This window comes from Equus przewalskii, chromosome 7 (genome assembly GCF_037783145.1).
Source record: "Equus przewalskii isolate Varuska chromosome 7, EquPr2, whole genome shotgun sequence".
Classification (NCBI taxonomy): domain Eukaryota; kingdom Metazoa; phylum Chordata; class Mammalia; order Perissodactyla; family Equidae; genus Equus; species Equus przewalskii.
In genome coordinates this window covers 54,796,265-54,816,001 of record NC_091837.1, presented here as the reverse complement: position 1 = coordinate 54,816,001, position 19,737 = coordinate 54,796,265, and the positions used below count along the sequence as shown (strand labels likewise).

Sequence of the window (19,737 nt, the reverse complement as noted above, 5' to 3'; positions counted from 1 at the left end):
TGAGCTTCTCAATACTGAGAAACATGACCAAGATTAAAATAATAAAATATAAAGAATCCAGTGACACTAGGAAGTTTACAGACTTTGAGGTTTTATAATCATCAAATTTTATCTGAAAAGGCCCTTACACGTTGCCTAGTCCTACTTCTTTTAACAAATAGGAAAACTAAGAAACATGTTAGCTGGCTTCATTGATTCACATGAAGCCACAAAATGACTTAGCAGCAAAGCGAGGTCTCCTAATTCAATCCAGTCATCCTTCTGCTCCCTCCAGTTCTATTTGTGGATTTGAGATAAGGCTCACAATTGTGATCAGAATATCCTTTCACATTGACACAATAGCTTGCACGGTTAATTCATTTTCGTTTTTAAAAATCTAAATAAACGTGTTCAATATTATTACCTAGCCATCATTCTGTCTTTCGTATTTCTGAAATGCTTATGGTCTGACACAAAGGATTTGGCAGTTTTTATGAATGTTATACGTGCAGATTTTTAGATCTTCTTTCATACCAGACTATGATGCCAATATTTTAAAAATAAAATCCTACAAGTTAAGTTGGTATTTTCTCTCCATCAGCATCAGTACAGTGTCTAATTAGATAGCATGTGTCAAAATGAACCCCTTCAAAAATGCCACTGTAGGGTATTAACAGGTATTAACAGAGAAATAAGACTAGCGTTGAGTTCTTGCATTGTTACTTGAAGCAGTGTTAAAGATACACTGAAGTGGCTAAAATGCATCACTGAATAAATAAGCAAGAGTTCTAAAGTTTAATGTGGTTTGTGTAACTTGAGGCTGAACTTTGGATTTTTTTCAAGGCTTCCAAGTTACTGAGAATCAGCCGGTTTTTTCGTGAAGTCATAGATTTGAAGCAATCCATGTGCCTTTTATCTTAACATATTAGTTACGCTTTTTAAAGTTGCCATCTGAAAAAGTGCTGGAGAAATAAAGATCTTCCCATTCTGCCAACTAGTTACACTGTATCTTATTTCCATACATAGTTAACATATTAAACATATGTCATGTTACTTTCTTTACTCATCTTAACAGAACAAACTACAAACAGGGTTGAAAATCCATTAATGAAGAGGTTTGGGGCTGCCCATGATTCTACTCTTGTCATAATTATTTTACTCTCTGGTTGTGTCTTTTAAAAGACAGAAAGAGCTTACCTGGTGGACTTTGTTCTCCGTGCATCGGCCATCCTGTGGTTGGTCCTGTAAAGTAACACAGAGCAGTGGTGCTGAAACATTTGTGTTCTTTGGGGAGGTTTTTTGTTGTTTTGTTTTATTTTAAGACTGTTGTTCGGTCATAACCAACATTCCTAGTTTAAAATACCATTCCTAGTTTTTGTCTTGACAATTCAGAAAAGGAATCTCCTCCTCACGTTGTAAGTCCATAATAATATCAGAGACAGTTTTTTCCTGTGATTTTTTTTCAAAATGGAGAGAGATCGTGTGCTCTGGCATTTTCCTCTGGAGCCTTTAGGACATGAGTAGTTCTAGGTAGCCAGCTTTTGGAGTAGTGTGCCTTCTAACAAAAATTCTGCCCAAAATGACTGTAATTTCCTTTCACTTTCTTAAAATATATTGCACTTTTCTGCCATCTTAAAGAGAAGTGCTTGAACAAAACTTAAACTTATCCTCATCCCCTGAGTTGCGGAGGACTTTTGCCTTTATATGGGGAGTCCCACAACCCTGAGAATTTGGTGTTTTATGGTCTCGTTTAAATTTTTGTTTGTTGCCTCTTAGATTTGTTAGAATAGCTGCCTTAACAGTCCATATTTCTAGTTTTAATTTCCACTTCTATTCTGCTGCGGGCTAGAAACGGGTAACCAAGTTGGAAGAGTTTTGATTAGATAGGAGTAAGTGTGCTAAGTTAAGGTCCTTAAAGGCTTTTCTCGAAGCCCAACATCAGCAACATCACATCTTTTTGGCTGCTCAGAGGCCTTTAGCTCACTACCTTGTTCTTGCCTATATTCCAGAGACATCAGAAATCATCAATTACTATGCAACCTGAATTTTGTTAGGTGTAAGAATGAATTTTAAAAGTGAAGGGTGAATGAATTTAGACGTAGCCAATTTTTATTTTACTTTCCAGTTTTAAAAAATTGCATGTTTTCCTTACAATGAGTCAGATATCATTTATTTTCAAGATTCATTCAGAATGATGAATTGGATACGAACGCAAGGTTATTATTGTTGTTTGAAGACAGCCAGTGTTTTTTTGGTGGCAGTGGTGATGACGGTTTTTGTCATCTGAGGTTCTGAGACCTCCTCTGAAAAACTACTAGCTGGCAAGCCCTCTACTGCACTGTCACAAATTAAATCATCGATGTGGTACTTGTCATCCTTGACCTGTTTCCTGGTTAAAAAAAAAAAAGGACCCTTAGGATTGACGTTTATGTTAACTCTTCATGCCCTTACTTTCTCATTTTCTGCCATTTTCCCAAAGGAAAGTGTTGTAAAATTTGAAGTTTTGGGGGAAATGATCCAATATCAATCAAATATTGTCTATGTATATATCAATCAGATCAATCATGATTTTCAAGAGTTGACACTTTAACCTCTGTTGCATATTTGATCTTTGGAACAATTGTTCTCAGAGAATGGATTGCCTGTTGCCAGAGCCATCGGAGTGTGTGTGTGTGAGAGAGTCCATGTGTGCGTGTGTAAAATTTTACATCGGTGTTTTAAAATATTGCTTCACCATGGGGTATTAATTCTGAATGGTATTATGAGCAGTAAAACCCTGATCGTTTCCTGGATTAGACCTATTACAGTTGTTTAGATAACACACTTTGAATTACTTCCTCTCAGGAAACATTGAAACTGGAAATGTTAACCAGGCACGCATACCGAAGCACTTAGACAGAACGCATTGTTTCTTTTGCTATTAAAAAAAAGAAAAAAGGAAAGAAATTATGCAAATAAATCACATCTGTAGACACCAGAGTAGACTGTTTGGCTCAGCTGCCAAAGGAAGAGTATTTATTTATGAGATTCTTCATCTTTCCCTGACAGTGACCACAGATTGGTCCGTACGTTAGTCTCATAATTTATGCCGAGCTAATTGCTGGCATTAATGATGACGTCAGACTTGGGAGCATGGAATTACAGATTGTACTCACATATGTTACGCATTTTTATGTATGGGAGTAGGAGTAGCTTTTTTTAGAAGTAAACACATACATGAAAATGTAGGCAAAACTGCTGAATGTGCCCAGGGAGTGACATTTAGTACGGGTAATTTTGATCTGTTTAATCTGTGCATGTACTGTCTGATTCATGTCTCACAAGCTGCATGAACATTCCCTTTCATTTTGTTTGGTGTGCAGTACTCACTAGACCTATAATTTCTTTATTCTGGAACGTGTGTGTTTATAAAGGTAAATTAGGAAGGAATATAGTAAACACCAATTTAAAGGGCTAGAAAGAAACATACGCTGTGTTGTTCCTTCACATTTTAGAAGTACTGTTGCCTCCCTGTAGGTTGATGGGAAGTACTTTGTCGTACGGATGAACGTGTGTGTTTCTCAGATCTCATGAGAACCTTTTCTCTCAACATCCCTGTCTCCATCCTGATCCAAATGGATCAACTGCCAAGTTTTTTACAAAGTTCCAATAAAAAGGAAGTTAGCAATGCAGCTGAGCATTTTGGAGACTAGTCTAGCCTAAAAAGATAGATTTTGAATTATTTCAATATGTTCACTTCCTTTGGGATATAACTGTAATGATATTTCAGGCTCTAGTCTGACGTTAAGTTTTGTTCTGGGATAAAACATTCAAGAAAAACTTCAGCAATTCTTCAGTACAGAAGGAAGGGTAATGCTTAGAAGTAGTGGTTTGGGCTTGCACACTAGTGGAGAGAAATAAATTGAATGTGTAAATACAGATGTGAAAGGCAATGTGAAACAAAAGAATTAATATGTTTTTATTGTTAATAAAAGCAATAATAATAATGGTCTCTATTTATTGAGAGCCTGCCGTATGCCAGGCACTGCGTGAAGTTGTTTGTGTACTTTGATTTAGCCTGCAAAATAGATGCTGGTGTTCCCATTTTATAGATGAGGAAACTGAGGCTCAAAAAAGTAAAGCACTTCGTATGAGGTCACCTAACAATACAGGCAGGATTGAAACTCAGCTTGTGGTTTAGTTAACATTATTGTACCGTTAAGAGTATTGTACCAGTTTATTTCCAAAGACCAGTGTTCTTTTCATTCATCTGTACCAGGGGTCAGCGAACTTTTTCTGTAAAGGGACAAAGAGTAAATATTTTAGAGTTTGCAGGCCACCTAGTCACTGTTGCAGTGACTCAACACTGCCGTTGCACAGTGAAAACAGTCATAGACGTTGCATAAATGAGTGGGCATAGCAGTCCTAATAAAACTTTATTTACAGAGTCAGGTAGTAGGCCGGATTTAGACTATGGGCAGTAGTGGACTGACCTCTGATATATAGGGATAACCCAAAAGTTAGAATTAATAGCAAATGAATCTTTATAAGGACTCTTGATGACCAAAGTCAAAAGAATAGAATACCTGGAACCTTGAAGCTACAGGTCCTGTAGGAAAAGAAAGTCAGCCATCGTATGTGCCAAGTACTGTCATTTATAAATGATAGATTAGCTTTAAAAAAGAAAAAAACCCTAATCTATATTCTTCAAAACTATCAAGGTCATAAAAAACAAGGCAAGATCAAGAAACTCACAGATCAAAGGACTGGATGCAATGTGGTACCCTGATTTGATCCCGGAACAGAAAAAGGACATTAGTGGAAAAAAAAAATAAGTGAAATCCAAGTAAAGCTTGTAGTTCAGTTCATTGTGTTACTGATGTTAATGTCTTAGTTTTGATAATGTGCCATGGTTGTGTAAAATGTTAACAGGAGAAGCTAGGTGAAGGGGATACAGGAACTTTCTATACTATCTTTGCAACTTTTCTGCAAATCTGAAATTATTCCAAATAAGCAGTTAAAATTTATTTTATTTAGTATTATTTATTTGAATTCCTAAACTTACCCCAAAGTAGAAGCCCAAATGAATACTGAGTCTGGCAGTAAACATAGTTAAGTTGAGGTCCCGTTAAAAAGTAATAGCAATACTTATCTGAGTCACCTAAAATGGATTTTACACCTTAGGAGCCTGAACTACCTTTATAACAGTATTGTGCTGCCATTTATGTACTGATGATGCCTCCTACAGAGAAATTTACTTCGCTGTAGAGACAACACAGCTGCTTGTGTTTTACAGCATTTATGTTGATTGACATGTTGCTTGTTCCAAAGGTTAAAATTATAGAGATGACCTAGAATAGTGGATAAGAAATTATTTACAAAGATTGTTACTCTAGTTTTCTAAAAACATACTGATGATTACTATTTGATAAGCACTATGAACACTGTCAGTCACTTTACCTAGACGCTTTTTGTTAACAGAAAAGAAAAAAAAATCAATCTCAGGCTTAATGTAAGCCTGATAACAAAACCTGATAAAGATAACATGGTAGAACTGTAGACTAATCTCACCTGTGACTGAGATAAATAAATCATAGAGCATACACTAGCACAGAGAATCATGCAACGTAGTTTTAACGGCACTCTGATCCCGTAGAGATTATTTCAGGCCCGTAGGCTGTTTTAATATTTGGGAATCTACTATTTTATTGTATAAAACCAATATATCAAAATTTAAAATAAACATGACTATCTTATTGGATACAGAAACAGCATTTAATAAAAAATTTTTAAATTTCTTTTTAGAAGCTTTTAGAAAGCTAGAATTGGAAAGACACAGTACTAATAAGATTTGAAAAGTCATCTCAAGCCAACAAATTTCTCATAGTTTACGTTAAAAAATTGATGATAGTCAATCAATCTCCTATGTTTGGGCATTTAAATCGGTTCCAGTATTTTGAGAATACAAATAACGCTACAATGAATAATCTCATACATGTGTATTTTCATACTATTGGAGGATAGTCTTCAAGGTAAATTCTCAGATGTAAGAATCCTGGGTGGACGCATAAATGCATGCATAGTTTGGTTAGGTATTGGCAAATTTCCCACCATGGGTCTCATATCATTTGGCATTTCCACCAGCTATGAACAACAACGCCTGTTTCCGCATAGCCTCACCAAGTGTAAGGTCAAGCTTTTGAGTTTTAATCAGTGTATTAATTTACATTTCTCTTATTATAAGAGAAGGTGAACATGTTTTCATAGACTCTTCTGAAGGCCATGGTGCATCTTTTTAGTGAATTGGTTTTTGATGACTTTTGCCCTTTTTTCTGAAGGATTTTTGGTCATTTTTAAAACTGCTTCTGTATTAGGGACATTAGCTCTTCACCTGTGATATACATTGCAAATATTTTCACTCAGTCTGTTACATGACTTTTGACTTTGCTGCTTTTGTTTCTTGCCATCTGAAAACTTTGAGTCAGAATAACCACAAGTGAAGGCTTTTGTTACCAGATCTAAAAATCTACGATAAAGATACAGAAATTAAAACAGCATAGTTTCGATGGGAAAATAGGCAGAAAGGCCATCAGGATAAAATGACCTTTTTAGATACAAATATATGTATACACATGAGTGTATGTGTTTTATAAATTTAGTATATGATAAAAGTGGCCCTTCAAATTACTGATGAAAGGGATGGTTATTTAGGAAGTACACTGGGCTCTCCATTAACTGTTTAAAAACTAAAGTTAGATCCATACCTTAAATAATTCACCAAAGAAATTTTAGTTAAATAAGTAAAGTAGTTAATAAATGAAACTAGCGAAAGATTAGAAGAAAATATTAGTTAATTATACTAGCATTTCTCAACCTCAGCACTGTTGAAATTTGGACCAGATCGTTCTTTGCTGTGGGGGCTGTCCTGTGCATCCTAGAATGTTTAGCAGCCTCCCTGGCCTCTACCCACTAGATATAAGTAGCTCCCCCCAGTTGTGGCAATCGAAAATGTCCCCAGACATTGTCAAATGTCCCCAGGAGTTCAGGGGTGGGGGTAAAATTACCTCCAGTTCAGAACCACTCATCTCTATCTTCTCAACTAGTAGAAGTGTAACAACCAAGAATGAAATCAAAAGGAAAATTTTGAAAATGTTTTGCTACATAGAAAAAAATACTTTACTACTTAAAGAAGCTATAAAGTTGAAATTCAAGCAACAAAGTCAAAAAAATATAGCGTAAATGACATTCACATTACATAAAAAGTAATCAGTAAGATGACCATCTCAATAGAAAAGTGAGTGAAGGACACAAATGGACAGTTCACAAAGGAAGAGATCTGAACATCCGGATGTATAAACACCAAAAAATATTCACTATACTAATAATCAAAGATATTCAAAATAAAACATGAATAAATAAATGCAGGATGCATACTTTGCTTTTAATATTGGTAAACATTAAACTTACTCATGAATATGAAAAGACAGATCATTTCATAAAGGGGAAGAAGTATAAATAAGGATAATGTTGATGAAGCACATGGGCAGTATGTAGTAGACCTTTCAGACACCCGCATAGCTTTATCCTTGCAATTCTGCTTCTGGGCCTTTATCCTAAGGAGCTAATAGAACCGTAAAAAAGTTCTATTTATTATTGCTAAACATTAGGAAAATGCATCATCTAACAGTAAAGAACTGGTCAAATAAATTAAGGCATATGCATATGTAATGGAACGTGTTAGGTCAGTGTTACAATTGATAGAGTATATACTTGGGAAAATGGATAAATTATGGTGAGAAACTCAGCAACAAAATTGTGCATGCATGTGTATGCATTTATAGATTTTTTTTTTAGGTGACGTACCTTTTTTCTTTATATATGAAATTGGTAACGTAGATTATCTTTAGCGGTAAGATTATGTAGAATTTGTTCATTTTTATATCTGTATTTTCTAATTTTTTCCCAATGAACATGAATAGTTTGTATAATAATAGAATAGGGAGAAGTAAAACATTTTTAAATCCTTTATCTCACTTCCAATTTTGCAAAATTTTATTAGTTAAAAAAACAAGAAATTTTCTTCAATAGTCTTCATAAAAGCATTTTTTATAACTGAAAGAGATATGATGATAATAATGGTGATGTCCCATAATTATTATCCATATGATAGGCTGCTCTCCATAGGAAAAGAAACTGGAAGGATATTTATCAAATATCGTGGCTATCTCTGAATCAGGCTCATGAGTGTTATTTTTTTGTATGTATTTTCCCTCTATATTTCCCAGATTTTTACACTAATGTGTAGCTTACTTTTTTCTTGAGAAAAAATTGTGTTTTTAAAAGTGTAAACCAATATCATCTTGTTATTTTTAGCCACATAAATATTATAAAATAAACGGGGTAGCTAAATTTAGTATTAAAACATAACGTTTTCCTTTGTGTGTGCACATGTGTCATAATAGAAAGTCCTCTGCTTCTTTATGCAAATAGACTAAAGGAAGCTAACCTGAAGTTTGATTTATCCTGTTGTAGGTTGCTTCAGGTGAATGCAATGAAGACACGGAAGTTTACAACATCACCCTGTGTACTGGGGATGAACTCACTCTAATGGGACAGGCAGAAATCCTTTACGCAAAGACTTTCAAGGAGAAGTCACGACTCAACACAATCTTCAAAAAGATTGGGAAGCTCAATTCCATCAGCAAGCTGGGAAAAGGCAAAATGCCGTGCCTCATCTGCATGAATCACCGGACCAATGAAAGCATTAGCCTTCCTTTCCAGTGCAAGGGCAGATTTAGCACCCGAAGTCCCCTGGAACTTCAGATGCAGGAGGGCGAACACACCATCCGCAACATTGTGGAGAAAACCAGGCTTCCTGTGAACGTGACTGTGCCCAGCCCTCCACCGAGGAACCCCTACGACCTCCACTTCATCCGCGAGGGGCACCGCTACAAGTTTGTGAACATCCAGACCAAGACAGTGGTGGTGTGCTGTGTGCTCCGGAACAACAAGATCCTCCCCATGCACTTCCCTTTGCACTTGACAGTCCCCAAGTTTAGCCTCCCAGAACACCTGGTGAAGGGGGAAGTATGGCCAGAAACCCTGGTCCATCACTGGCTGGGTATCTGCCAAGAACAGTTCGACATTGATGAGTATTCACGGGCTGTCCGCGATGTGAAAACTGACTGGAATGAGGACTGCAAGAGCCCCAAGAAGGGCCGGTGCTCTGGCCACAACCATGTGCCCAATTCCCTTAGCTACGCTCGCGATGAGCTCACCCAGTCCTTCCACCGGCTCTCGGTCTGTGTGTATGGCAACAATCTCCATGGCAACAGCGAGGTGAACCTCCATGGCTGCAGGGACCTTGGGGGAGAGTGGGCGCCCTTTCCTCATGACATCCTGCCCTATCAGGACTCGGGTGATAGTGGGAGCGACTACCTTTTCCCAGAAGCTAGTGAAGAATTGGCAGGCATCCCAGGAAAGTCAGAACTTCCTTATGAAGAGCTGTGGCTGGAGGACGGCAAGCCCAGCCATCAGCCTCTGACTCGTTCCCTGAGTGAGAAGAACAGATGTGATCAGTATAGAGGTTCTGTCCGGTCCAAATGTGCAACTTCTCCTCTTCCTGTCCCCGGAACTCTGGGAGCAGCAATGAAGTCTTCAGAAATTGCCCTACCTCCACCTCCAGTGCCTCCGAAATCTGAAGCTGTAAGTCATTTCTATTCTTGAGTGATGTGCCCGTCCTTCCATCTCTCTGCTAAGTCATCCACTAATTTATTTTCTTTCATCAAGAAAGGAAAACTCTCCAACAGAAGATTATCAGAATCAACAAATTTGCTTAATTAGGAGTGAAATGTAAATGCTTGCCAGGTTGTTTTTAACAGTTAGGATGTAGAGTTTTACTGGATGTTTGAGGAGAAACTCTTTGAGAGTTTTCAATAGGAAAGGTTTAAACATGACTTTGCTGTCTGGAGAGTGGATACTAGGGAGGAGAGAGCAGAAGCCAGGAGACCAGAGAAGAGGCGATTACAGTAGCAGAGGTATGAAATGTTGATGCCCTGGACCACAGCAGTTGGTAGCGGTGGATGACAGGGAGAAATGGGCTGCTTTGCAGTGTGTTTTAGAGGTAGATCCAACAGTATTTACTGATAAATTGGATGTGGGTAGTGAAGGAAAGAGAGAAATCAAGGAAAACTCCTAGGTTTTTAGCCTGAGCAACAGAGCGGATATTAATGCCATTTACTGTGACGGGGAAGACCAAAGGAGGAGTAGATTTGTTTGGGGGGAGTGGGGGATTAAGCATCATGAGCATCATTTGTAACTCTTTCCTATATCCCTGAAGTTGCATTGAGATCAAAGAATACTGATGTGCTCATGTACACACACACACACACACACACACACACCCCTCAGAGCAGAACCAGGTGTCAGGGTGGTTCTGTTTAACACCTTAAACAACTCTTTCAGAGTTTCAGGGGGCTTCTATCAAATTTTAATGCAAAAAGGTCAGTACGGGACAAGAGGAAGGGCCCTCCATTTTGACCATGCTCTTTGATTGACAGACACTCTGAACATTTGCTACCCATTTTTGATCATTTGGTTTTATTATATCTGACAGGAGAAAATACCAGAGGCATTGAGTGTAATTCTATTCATTTATTTGACAATTTCTCTTGCAGTGGTTTTCTTTTTTTCTATCTCTTGTAGAATCCTTAAAAAAACTTACATGAATCACAATAAATAGAATTAAAATCAAAACCCATCTGACTGAAGCACAGATTAGAGGAGCAGGGGGTCTCCACGTGCCCCTGTCCACTCTCTGCCCCCACCAGGTGGTCTCCAGATGCCTCTCTGGACCCCTGAGGCTGTGCAGAAGCCAGTTTTAAAACCATGGAATTACTGGGTGAGATGCTAGAAATATGACCACGTGTAAGACCTGGACTCTGGACTCTAGTACCTTTCAGTTTGATAGGGAAGGTAACAGATGAAAAGAGAGGACTATCGTACAAGTTAAAATGTGACAAGCAATAGAAGAGAGATATACATAGATCATGTGTGTAGGAATTCAGAGGAGATAGAAGCTTCTAGTCGGGTGATGAGTGAGAGAATCCTCCAAGGAGCTTATGACATTTTTAATGAACTGAGAGGATATATATGAATTGGAAGAGCAGAGAGATGAGAAAGAAGGGCACTCCAGGCAGAATAGTGTGAGCAAATGTATGGAAGCTGGGACAGGTGAGGAGAAACAAGAAATCTTGTTGGGCCAGTGGAGTAGAGTTGAATAGGGTGTGTGAGGAGCAGTGGTGGCCGAAAGGCTGGAGCCAGGTCGTGGACTGCCCTGAACATCAGGAAGCACTCAGTGCCAGTCATCGTGCCTTGCTGTCCATGCAGAGCCCTCGTTGCTGCAAAGCTTTCCTGAGAGGGCCCACCTCCAGCTGTTTGTTCTGGGACATAAGAACTCCCCAGAAACTGCACATGTGGACTTTGCCCTGCTCCTTACAGGATCTTCCAGGGCCCTTAAGGCACCAGCCCAGAGATCCCTGTACCCAGTAAGGGTCTTGGAATATTTGGGGGAAGTCTTGGTAGAGTCAGAGTCCTTGGTCCTTTTACTCATGTCAGAGGGTGTTCCCAAAAAAACAGGTAACAAGTAAGAGAACACTCCTCCTGGCAAGTCCTCTAGGCAATTTTAGGGATGTCTCAACTCAGCTGTATGTTTCATGATACTTGAAGGTCGAAGCCTGATCTTCAATAGGAACGTGCCCACACGAGCTTTTCCTATAGAATTTTGGTCCTACCTGGCAACCTAGTAGGGACTCACGTTTGTTGGCTGGCTGATTGACTCATCCAACGTGGTCACACCCAGAGTCATTCACGAAACCAAGTCTAGAGAAAACTAGCGCTGCTTGTTTTTTCTGTGCTTAATGAAAGATGAGTAAGAACATAAATACTAAAAGGCCCTATCTTGACCTCAGTACTAAAAGAAAAATGCTAGAGTTAAATTTGAAACTAAAAGCAAATCTCACAGGAAAAGAAAAGATTTTGGCCTCCGGTCTAAGCCATAGTTTCTTATGACATAAGAAAATCCTTTTAGAGCATTTCCAATATTTACAAAATGCTATGATCATAAAGATTTTTTTTATGAACACCTGAAATCATTTAATTTACTTAAAAAAAAAAAAATTAGGCATTTTGAATGAGGTCATATTTTTTATTGGTTCTGTGACCATGAAATGAATTTTCCATTTTTAGGATGTGCGTGGGATCCAGAGAACGTCATCGTTGTTAGATGTGGCTTCAGCTTGTAATTTTCAAAAGGGAACTTTAATGGAGCATAAATTTAAGTGCTCCCACAGAATTAAATAAAACTTTTTTGGATAGTTACTGTAGACTGAGCCCTGGGAGGGAGGCATGCCATATATCTAATAGCTATCCCACCCAGTAATTAAAGATGGTCATAAGCTTTCAAGTGAGACATTATCTGCAAGAGTGACAGCTCCCACTAGATCTTTAGGGATGGAAGGTGCTGGAGCAATGGAACAGAGTCAAAGAAAGCATGACTTTCATGGTAAGGGAAGCAAAGCTGGTAGTTGGTGAGTGAACTCAATTTCGCCACAGTCCGTGACCCGCTCCCATTAAGGTCTAGAGGTATAGAGGCTCCATTGCTGTCTATGTCAGCCTGTTCATTTTCTTCTAGTTCTTCTCTTCTTCACTTCCTGCTTCAGTGTCCTAAGTTGTAACACATAGTTGCGCTCTCTCTCCAGCAGATTTTGATGGTCTTTGTTTCTTTCTGCAAAAGTGAGAGCAAATCTTCCTCCTTCAACACTGATGCTGACTGTGTTTTCCGTGTTGTGCCGCCGTTCTGACGTCATCTGGCTTATGCTTGTCAGCGTTTTCCTATCCGTATACTAAGGTGCAAAACTAGGTTGTGGGGCCAAACAGAAAATTGTCAGTGGAGGAGTAATCGGTTTAGCCCTGTTAACGTACTTTGTACTTGATGTGGCTATTTAAAATTTGCTCTAGTCCTCATATATCTTTGTAAAAATTGTTTAATACAGTTTTTTTTTTCAACACAAAACTCACCACTTAACGTCTCCCAAGGATGAGAGTCTATTCCTTTCCTAATGGGAATGTTCCAGGGAAAAACAAACAATTTCTGGTTGCAGATGGGCCCAGGCTAAGGGAACATGCATGCCCAACTCACTGAATGGTGACATTTTCACTTTTTTTTTTTTGGTGAGAAAGATTAGCCCTGAGCTAACATCCGCTGCCAATCCTCATCTTTTTGCTGAGGAAGATTGGCCCTGAGCTAAGCTCTGTGCCCATTTTCCTCAATTTTCTATGTGGGACGCCTGCTGCAGCATGGCTTGATGAGCCCTGCCTAGGTCCGCACTCAGGATCCAAACCTGCAGAGCACAGGAACTTCAGTACTATGCCAGCAGGCTGGCCCCGACGTTTTCACTTTTTAAAGTAGTGCAAAGTGTCCTCAAATTAGAATGACTTGACAGTCCCCCTTTAAGTGGATTATCCTTATTGGTTCATATATTTGTTCTAAACACGTCCTCTCTTTCATAACATTGTGGGCCTCTATCCGTGATTTTAATTTTCTAGATATCGGCTACTATATCTAAAATATTGAGTCAGATACATTTTACAGGTGACAGTCTTTAAGAGCTATCTCTCTCTCTTTTTTTCCTCTTTAGAAGATGCCATTTTGGAGAGCAATGATGGGAAGACTTTATATTGCATAAAATCTATAAATAGGATGTTTGACTCCCAGACTGCTCTGGTCTGTGCAGTAAATTACAAATCACTGTCAAAACTACAGGATCACCACTCTTCTAAAACCATGTATGCAGTAGTATCCAACTTGGGGGCCCTAGAACCCAGGGATTAATATCCTCCATCTTCTTTAGTAACAGAAAAAGTCTTCTCACTCTTGGTTGGTTGTTAACATTACAGCAGTTTCTGAGATTCATGAAAGGAAAATCATAAAAGAACCTCTAGGTTGTGAACTACTAGTTTAAACCAAATTCTACTGCAACATTGCTGAAGAATTTGTTAACCCTTTGTGATAGACAGGAATGCCTCATAGCCTATGAGAAACAAGCTGTCGGGACTGAGTTCTAAGATGGATGGGTAGCATATATTCATTGTCAGAAGGCTGGAAGTCCATCATAAATAAAGTCCCTGTAATGGAGCACACTGTGTTGTTGGTATTTGAGAAAAATAAGATTTAAAGCTGTGTTGTGGACCTGTAGCTAGTGTGTTAAATTAAGAATATGCAGATTATGATCTGCTGAATGAGGAGGCACAAGCCACCCACATGGGGTTGTCAGGTACCTCCGTCAGCATCCAGCCTCTCACTTTGGGGAAGTGAAAACCCCAGGGTCATTTCAGTTAAAGGCGCACTTTCAATACTCTCACACAAAGGAAGTAAAATCACAAGGTTTGTTACTTACAGATCCAGAAACGAGGTAGGGGGGACGGGCAGTGAGCCAGGGGAAGGGCAGTCCTCTGTCCCAGGTCCCGAGCAAGCAGGAGGTAGAGAGCAGGGTAGCAAGCACCCAGGACTTATCAGGTGGTTGGGGCCAATGTCACTAACTTTTCTTGGGCTCACCTCTGAGCATCAGGATACCCCAGAAAAAGCAAAGCAGGAGCTTGTGGCAGGAATCGTAAGCTCAGGTCCTTATCAAAATGTCCAGATTCTGGGTGTGACAGGGTTGTCATACTGTAAAATGCCTAAGCAGCAACTCAAAATAGCTGTTCTCTCATAACAAAAGTGTGACTTTAATGCCAGATTGACTGGACCTAGTCCAGTAGGTGCTTGAAAAAACAGACTTGGTTCTACAGAAGTGAGTTGGAGTGTCTGAGTCTGCCTCAGACAGACTGAACAGTTGATGAGAAAATGCAAGGAAATCCCAGGCATCCTAGGACTCTTCATTTCCCCTCTCAGGGGAATTTAACTGGAGGGAGAGAGATGGTCTACCACACTGAGAGATAAATAATTAGAGGCACATAGCATCGCCTCTAAGAGCCACACATGGGTTTGAATCCTCGCTCTTCCACTTAGTAGCTTCGTACCTTCGGCAAGATATTTAACCTCCCTGAGTCAGTTCCTGTGGGGATAACAACTTCTTCATCACATTATTGTATTGTACAAAGCACTTGGGACTTTTTCCTGGCACTGAGTAAGCATTCAATAAATAATAGCAGTAACTGAATAGAGATGGAGGGATTCTGAGTTAGGGTCAGATAGAAAGTGACTTTTAGGGGAGGGTTTTTTCCTCCATCCTTCCTTAGCTAAAGTATAGGCGTCTTCAAAGAGTCGTGGAGGCCGATGGGGACAGCGCATCTACCTCCACCGCCAGACCAGCAGAGAACTCTGGCACCCAGGTGGGTGCCAGTCGTCTCCACATTCCAGAAGCGTGTGTGATAGTTTCATTTTGCTAGGTCTCTAAGATATTACAAAAACGTAATTGGGTTTAAAAATAACAAAACATTCTTTTCATCTGACTTGGAAAATGTCTACTTGATAAGCTAGGTGTTATATTATCATCACCCAGCTGTGGAGCCAAATTTGTAATCATCATAGACCAAAAAAATAGCTACGGAAATGCTCGGCTTCCTGTGGATCCCAATAACATATAAACCTTTAATGGGGGACTCAGGGGTTTTGAAGAACTATAATGCCTGTGAAAAAGTTGCGTGTGGCTCTAAGTCTGCAAACACATGTCAAGAACCTGAAATTCCCAACTCTACATAGAAATATTAAAGCTGAGAGGTTGCCTTGGTTGATTCCTCGAGTGTGGCCAGATCATGGTGCCACTAGATGTCACAACCCTGAATGAGTCCACCCTACAGAATTAGGGGCCTCACGCTTCTACCGAAGTTAATAAAAAGCTGTAAAAATATGTTCATATAGAAACCGAGGGAAGTGGCCATGAGAATTGATTCTACGCTGATTTTTTATTTTATCTTTCGGCTTTTTCCTTCTATCAAATGTTCATTTAGAAAAGGTATTAAAGGACAGATTTTCTTAAATAAACCTGATGTATTAATATTCAAGTTGAGGTACTAAAAAGATTGATCTGGAAGTGATTATTTACTTTTCAAAAATAATTGCTCTACAAAAAGATTCACTCAGGATTCCTCTAATTAATGAGGCCTCCTAAGGCATTTGACATTTAATTAGTTTTAATTACAGCTTTTGAGGACTACTCTGTAAGCAAGCCATACCTACATTCCTATTTGTTAATTGAAATAAGGACTAAATTATTACTATTGCGTTTTGGTAATTTTGAAACTAATTGCCTTCAGTTTCATGTAGGTTATTTGTTTTTAAATGAAATCTTCTAGGCCAGGAACTTTTTTTCTCCTGAGTCCGTTGAAAGTCTCAATGATTAGAATGTATGTAATAGAGTAATTATCATCTATGGGATAGATCTTGTTTCAGATCTGCACTCTTAGGTACCATTTGCACAAAATCACGTTAATAGGAAGGTTATATACTATTTAAATGTCTGTCATGTATTATACTCCCTGCTCAGAAAAGGTCTTTATTCTCTGCCCCAATGGCATATTCTTTCTTCTGAGTCCATGGAAGCACCCTAGAATTTAAACAAGTATTCTTTTCAGAACCACTTGCCCTTCTTGCCTCCGAATGAGCGGCCTCCTGCGCCCTCCGCCTTGCCTCCCTCGCCCGAGGCTTGGAGATTGGAGGCCATGTCAGACCCAGGTCTGTGTTGGGTCCTTATCATCAGTGTATAACACTGGAAAAAGAAATGTATGCATCTGAGAATCAGGATTTTGACTGTAAATCACATCTGCCCTGTGTAATTAATCAAATAGAGGTTCATTTATGGCCATTTTGTCATTATAAAACTTTAATTTCTGTTTGGCTGAAAATATCCCTGATGGATATGTGACAGGGTTGTGAACTCTTTGTATAAAAGCCTCTTTATAAATACGATTTCTTAAGGCTGTAATGATTTTGTTATCTGGGAGAGGGAGTGTGGGAAGAAATGTAAAATACAGGGCAGAGGGCGTGCAGTGAAGGCAAAGTTACAAAGTTCAAGGAAGCCTGCTTACAAAACTCCTTTCTTTGGATTGCTGACATTATCCTGAAGTCGGCTTTCTGGAGAAGAAAACTCATAGTGAAGGTGAGTCCAATCTTAGATCAAGCTCACCTACAGTATATATATTTTCTGAATCGTGGTCAACATATTGACAAAATGGTCATTACCCCACCTCAGTATGCCAAAATCTCTTTAATGACGGCCCACAAATCCAAGCAGCATGATCTCTGAGACAGGAGATTTTCACCCACAGGCGTGTGACGGTAGATTTTAGACTATAGACAAGGAAGTATGTGGCCTTGTCAGTGGGTAAGTCCAGACCCACTGCCTTGTCTATAAAAGCTGAGTAACTACTGCTATGAAATAGAATGTTTCTTCCAAAAAAGACAGTTAAGCAAAGAAATGTCATAGTAAATGTTCCATTTACTTTTTTTAAGCTGTCTCTTTGGTCCAGTTAGTGAAGGGGTGTGAAGGTGTCATTTCTTCCATAAAAGACTAGTAGGGAGTTCCAAGAAACAGAGACTTTCCAGGAAACATTATCGTACCAAAAGCCCCCATTCCCACACTAGGCTGTTTCATAAACACTTGGTGGGGCTTTTGTTTCTTGTATTATTTTAATCCCTAGGGAGGAAGAGTCAGAGAAAGATAATGTCATGGGAGAAAGAAAGTAGTTCATAGGTAATGTGTATAAAATTGTTTTATGTTTCAATTTGTCCTCTAAACATCTACATGTAACTTTGTTTTCCAGCCATGCAATAATGAGCTTTGTAGTTTTAACAGCTTCTCATGCATTGTTTTTAACATGTGGCTATTTAGGGAGAAGACCTTGTTTTCCATTTATCACAAATTATTGGTCCTTTATCCTGTGCTCTGTTCCCTCCTGGCTAAACAGAGTTAGAGAGAGCTCTAGGAAGTGGAGAGGTGAAAAGCCGCTTAACCGCCTGTTCCAGGAGTCAGGAAATCAAGTTAAACTTTTTGGACAGTATTCTGAAAATAAGGAAAATAGCCCCATTCTATGATTTTGACCACAGATTGAAGTTGGGTTTTGACTTTGTTGACGACCTTCACTTAGAAACATGAAGTCATTTATTCTGTTGGGTATGTTCCGTCTTTGCTGTAGCTGTTAGATAATAAGCTACCACTGATGACTTTTTTCTAGCTTTACATGGCCGTGGATGGTGAAGGCAGAGAGCAATGGAAAGCTGTGTGTCCTCCTTTCCATCTTCTTAAATGAAAGGAGAGCACAGGTCCGAGGACTCAGTGCATGGACATACCCAGGCACATTTTTCAAGTTTCTTTTAAACTTAGGGAAAAAAAGCCATGCCTCCTTCAATCCAGTATCCCTTTCTAATAACTGCTTCCCCCTTCCTTTCCAGCCGGTGTTCTTGCAAAGAGTGGTCTGCCTTCACTAACTCCAGCCTCACCTCCTCGAGTGAGTGTACCTTTGACTCACTAGAATCTGGCTTCTGCTCCCTTCCCTTGACTCAAGCTTCATTTGCTAAGATCCCCAGTAACCTGCGAACTATCACATATCTTCCAGACCTTTCCTGACTTCCTGACATCCTTCCATCTTTCCACTGTCGTTCTCCTGTTATTCTCCCCACCACCCTTGGCTTCTTTGACACCGTTTGGACATGGTTCTGTTCTGGGAGCAGTAAAATGCAGCCACTTGTTTCTCTCCTTCTTTGTCTGCTCTTCTGCCCATCCCTTGGGAGTTCAGCCTTCTTCACTTCTCATCTGAGATCTCAGTGCAGCCACCGTGACTTCACACTATCCATCAGTAGAACATCAAGCTCAAACTCAGTATTTTCAAAACTGAACTCTTTGGTTTCTCCAAAGCTCTGTTCTTCCTTCTAAGTTTCTGTCTGATAAATGGCACCAGTATTTGTCTCGTCATCCAAGCCCCCCGACCAGAGCCTCATTCTGGTGGTTTTGTCATGCCTCTGTACCTTTTGTGCACTCATAATTCCTTCTTCCTCAAGACTCTCTCAGATAAATTTCCTATGACTTTGTTCTTCTCCTGCCACCTTGAACAAATTCGTGGTGCTCATGCTAACCCATGCTCATACTTCTGTTATTATACTGTCAATTCTCAGTTATGTGTTTGTCTTCCTCCCTCACAACTAATTCCATGAGTTAGTCATTTTTGTATACTCAACAAGTGTATGATAGGCACTCAGCATCTATTTGAACAAATAAATAGCAAAATGGAATTGTCATGTAGGAAAAGGGAAAGGGATGGCCATGTCCATCAGACTTTTAAGGACAATGGAAGTAATGGTGCCTATGATCCTGGCTGTTAGCCCCCAGGACAGACCCTTTTTACAGTTTACGTCAAACCCCCACTGTTAGATTATTTCAGTGTGTTAGATGGCAGTCACTTGAATATGCCTTCCTAAGAATATGCCTCTTAGACTAAAAAAAGTGACAGTTCTAGAAAGAGCAGAACTCACCACTTCCACCTTTCAATAAATTAACTCTGTGTATAGCCCTGGGTTAGCAATCTGCTGCATTAATACCAAGGACAGTTGTGTTAATCCTGGGTAGTAGTATCTTATATTTGATAAGAACTGAACCATTGAGCATTTAGAAAAGGGAAAAGACTTGTGAAGGAGCAAGGATGAGAGAATTGTGTTGGAAGTGTAACTGCTGGAAAGAAAAGCTGTAGACCAGAACTGTGTCCCAAGGCTCTGGGTACAGATGGGAG

General features: G+C 39.4%; 1 protein-coding gene across 4 annotated transcripts in view; it reads left to right on the top strand.

The window, feature by feature from the left end:
• GAREM1 (GRB2 associated regulator of MAPK1 subtype 1) overlaps window positions 1–19,737 on the top strand; it is a 209,410-nt gene that overhangs the window by 178,809 nt on the left and 10,864 nt on the right. For all 4 annotated transcript variants that reach the window (XM_070627542.1, XM_070627541.1, XM_070627543.1 and 1 more), the window contains one exon: window positions 8,491–9,663. In XM_070627542.1, coding sequence (XP_070483643.1) covers window positions 8,491–9,663 — 1,173 coding nt within the window. The remainder of the gene's footprint in view (window positions 1–8,490; window positions 9,664–19,737) is intronic.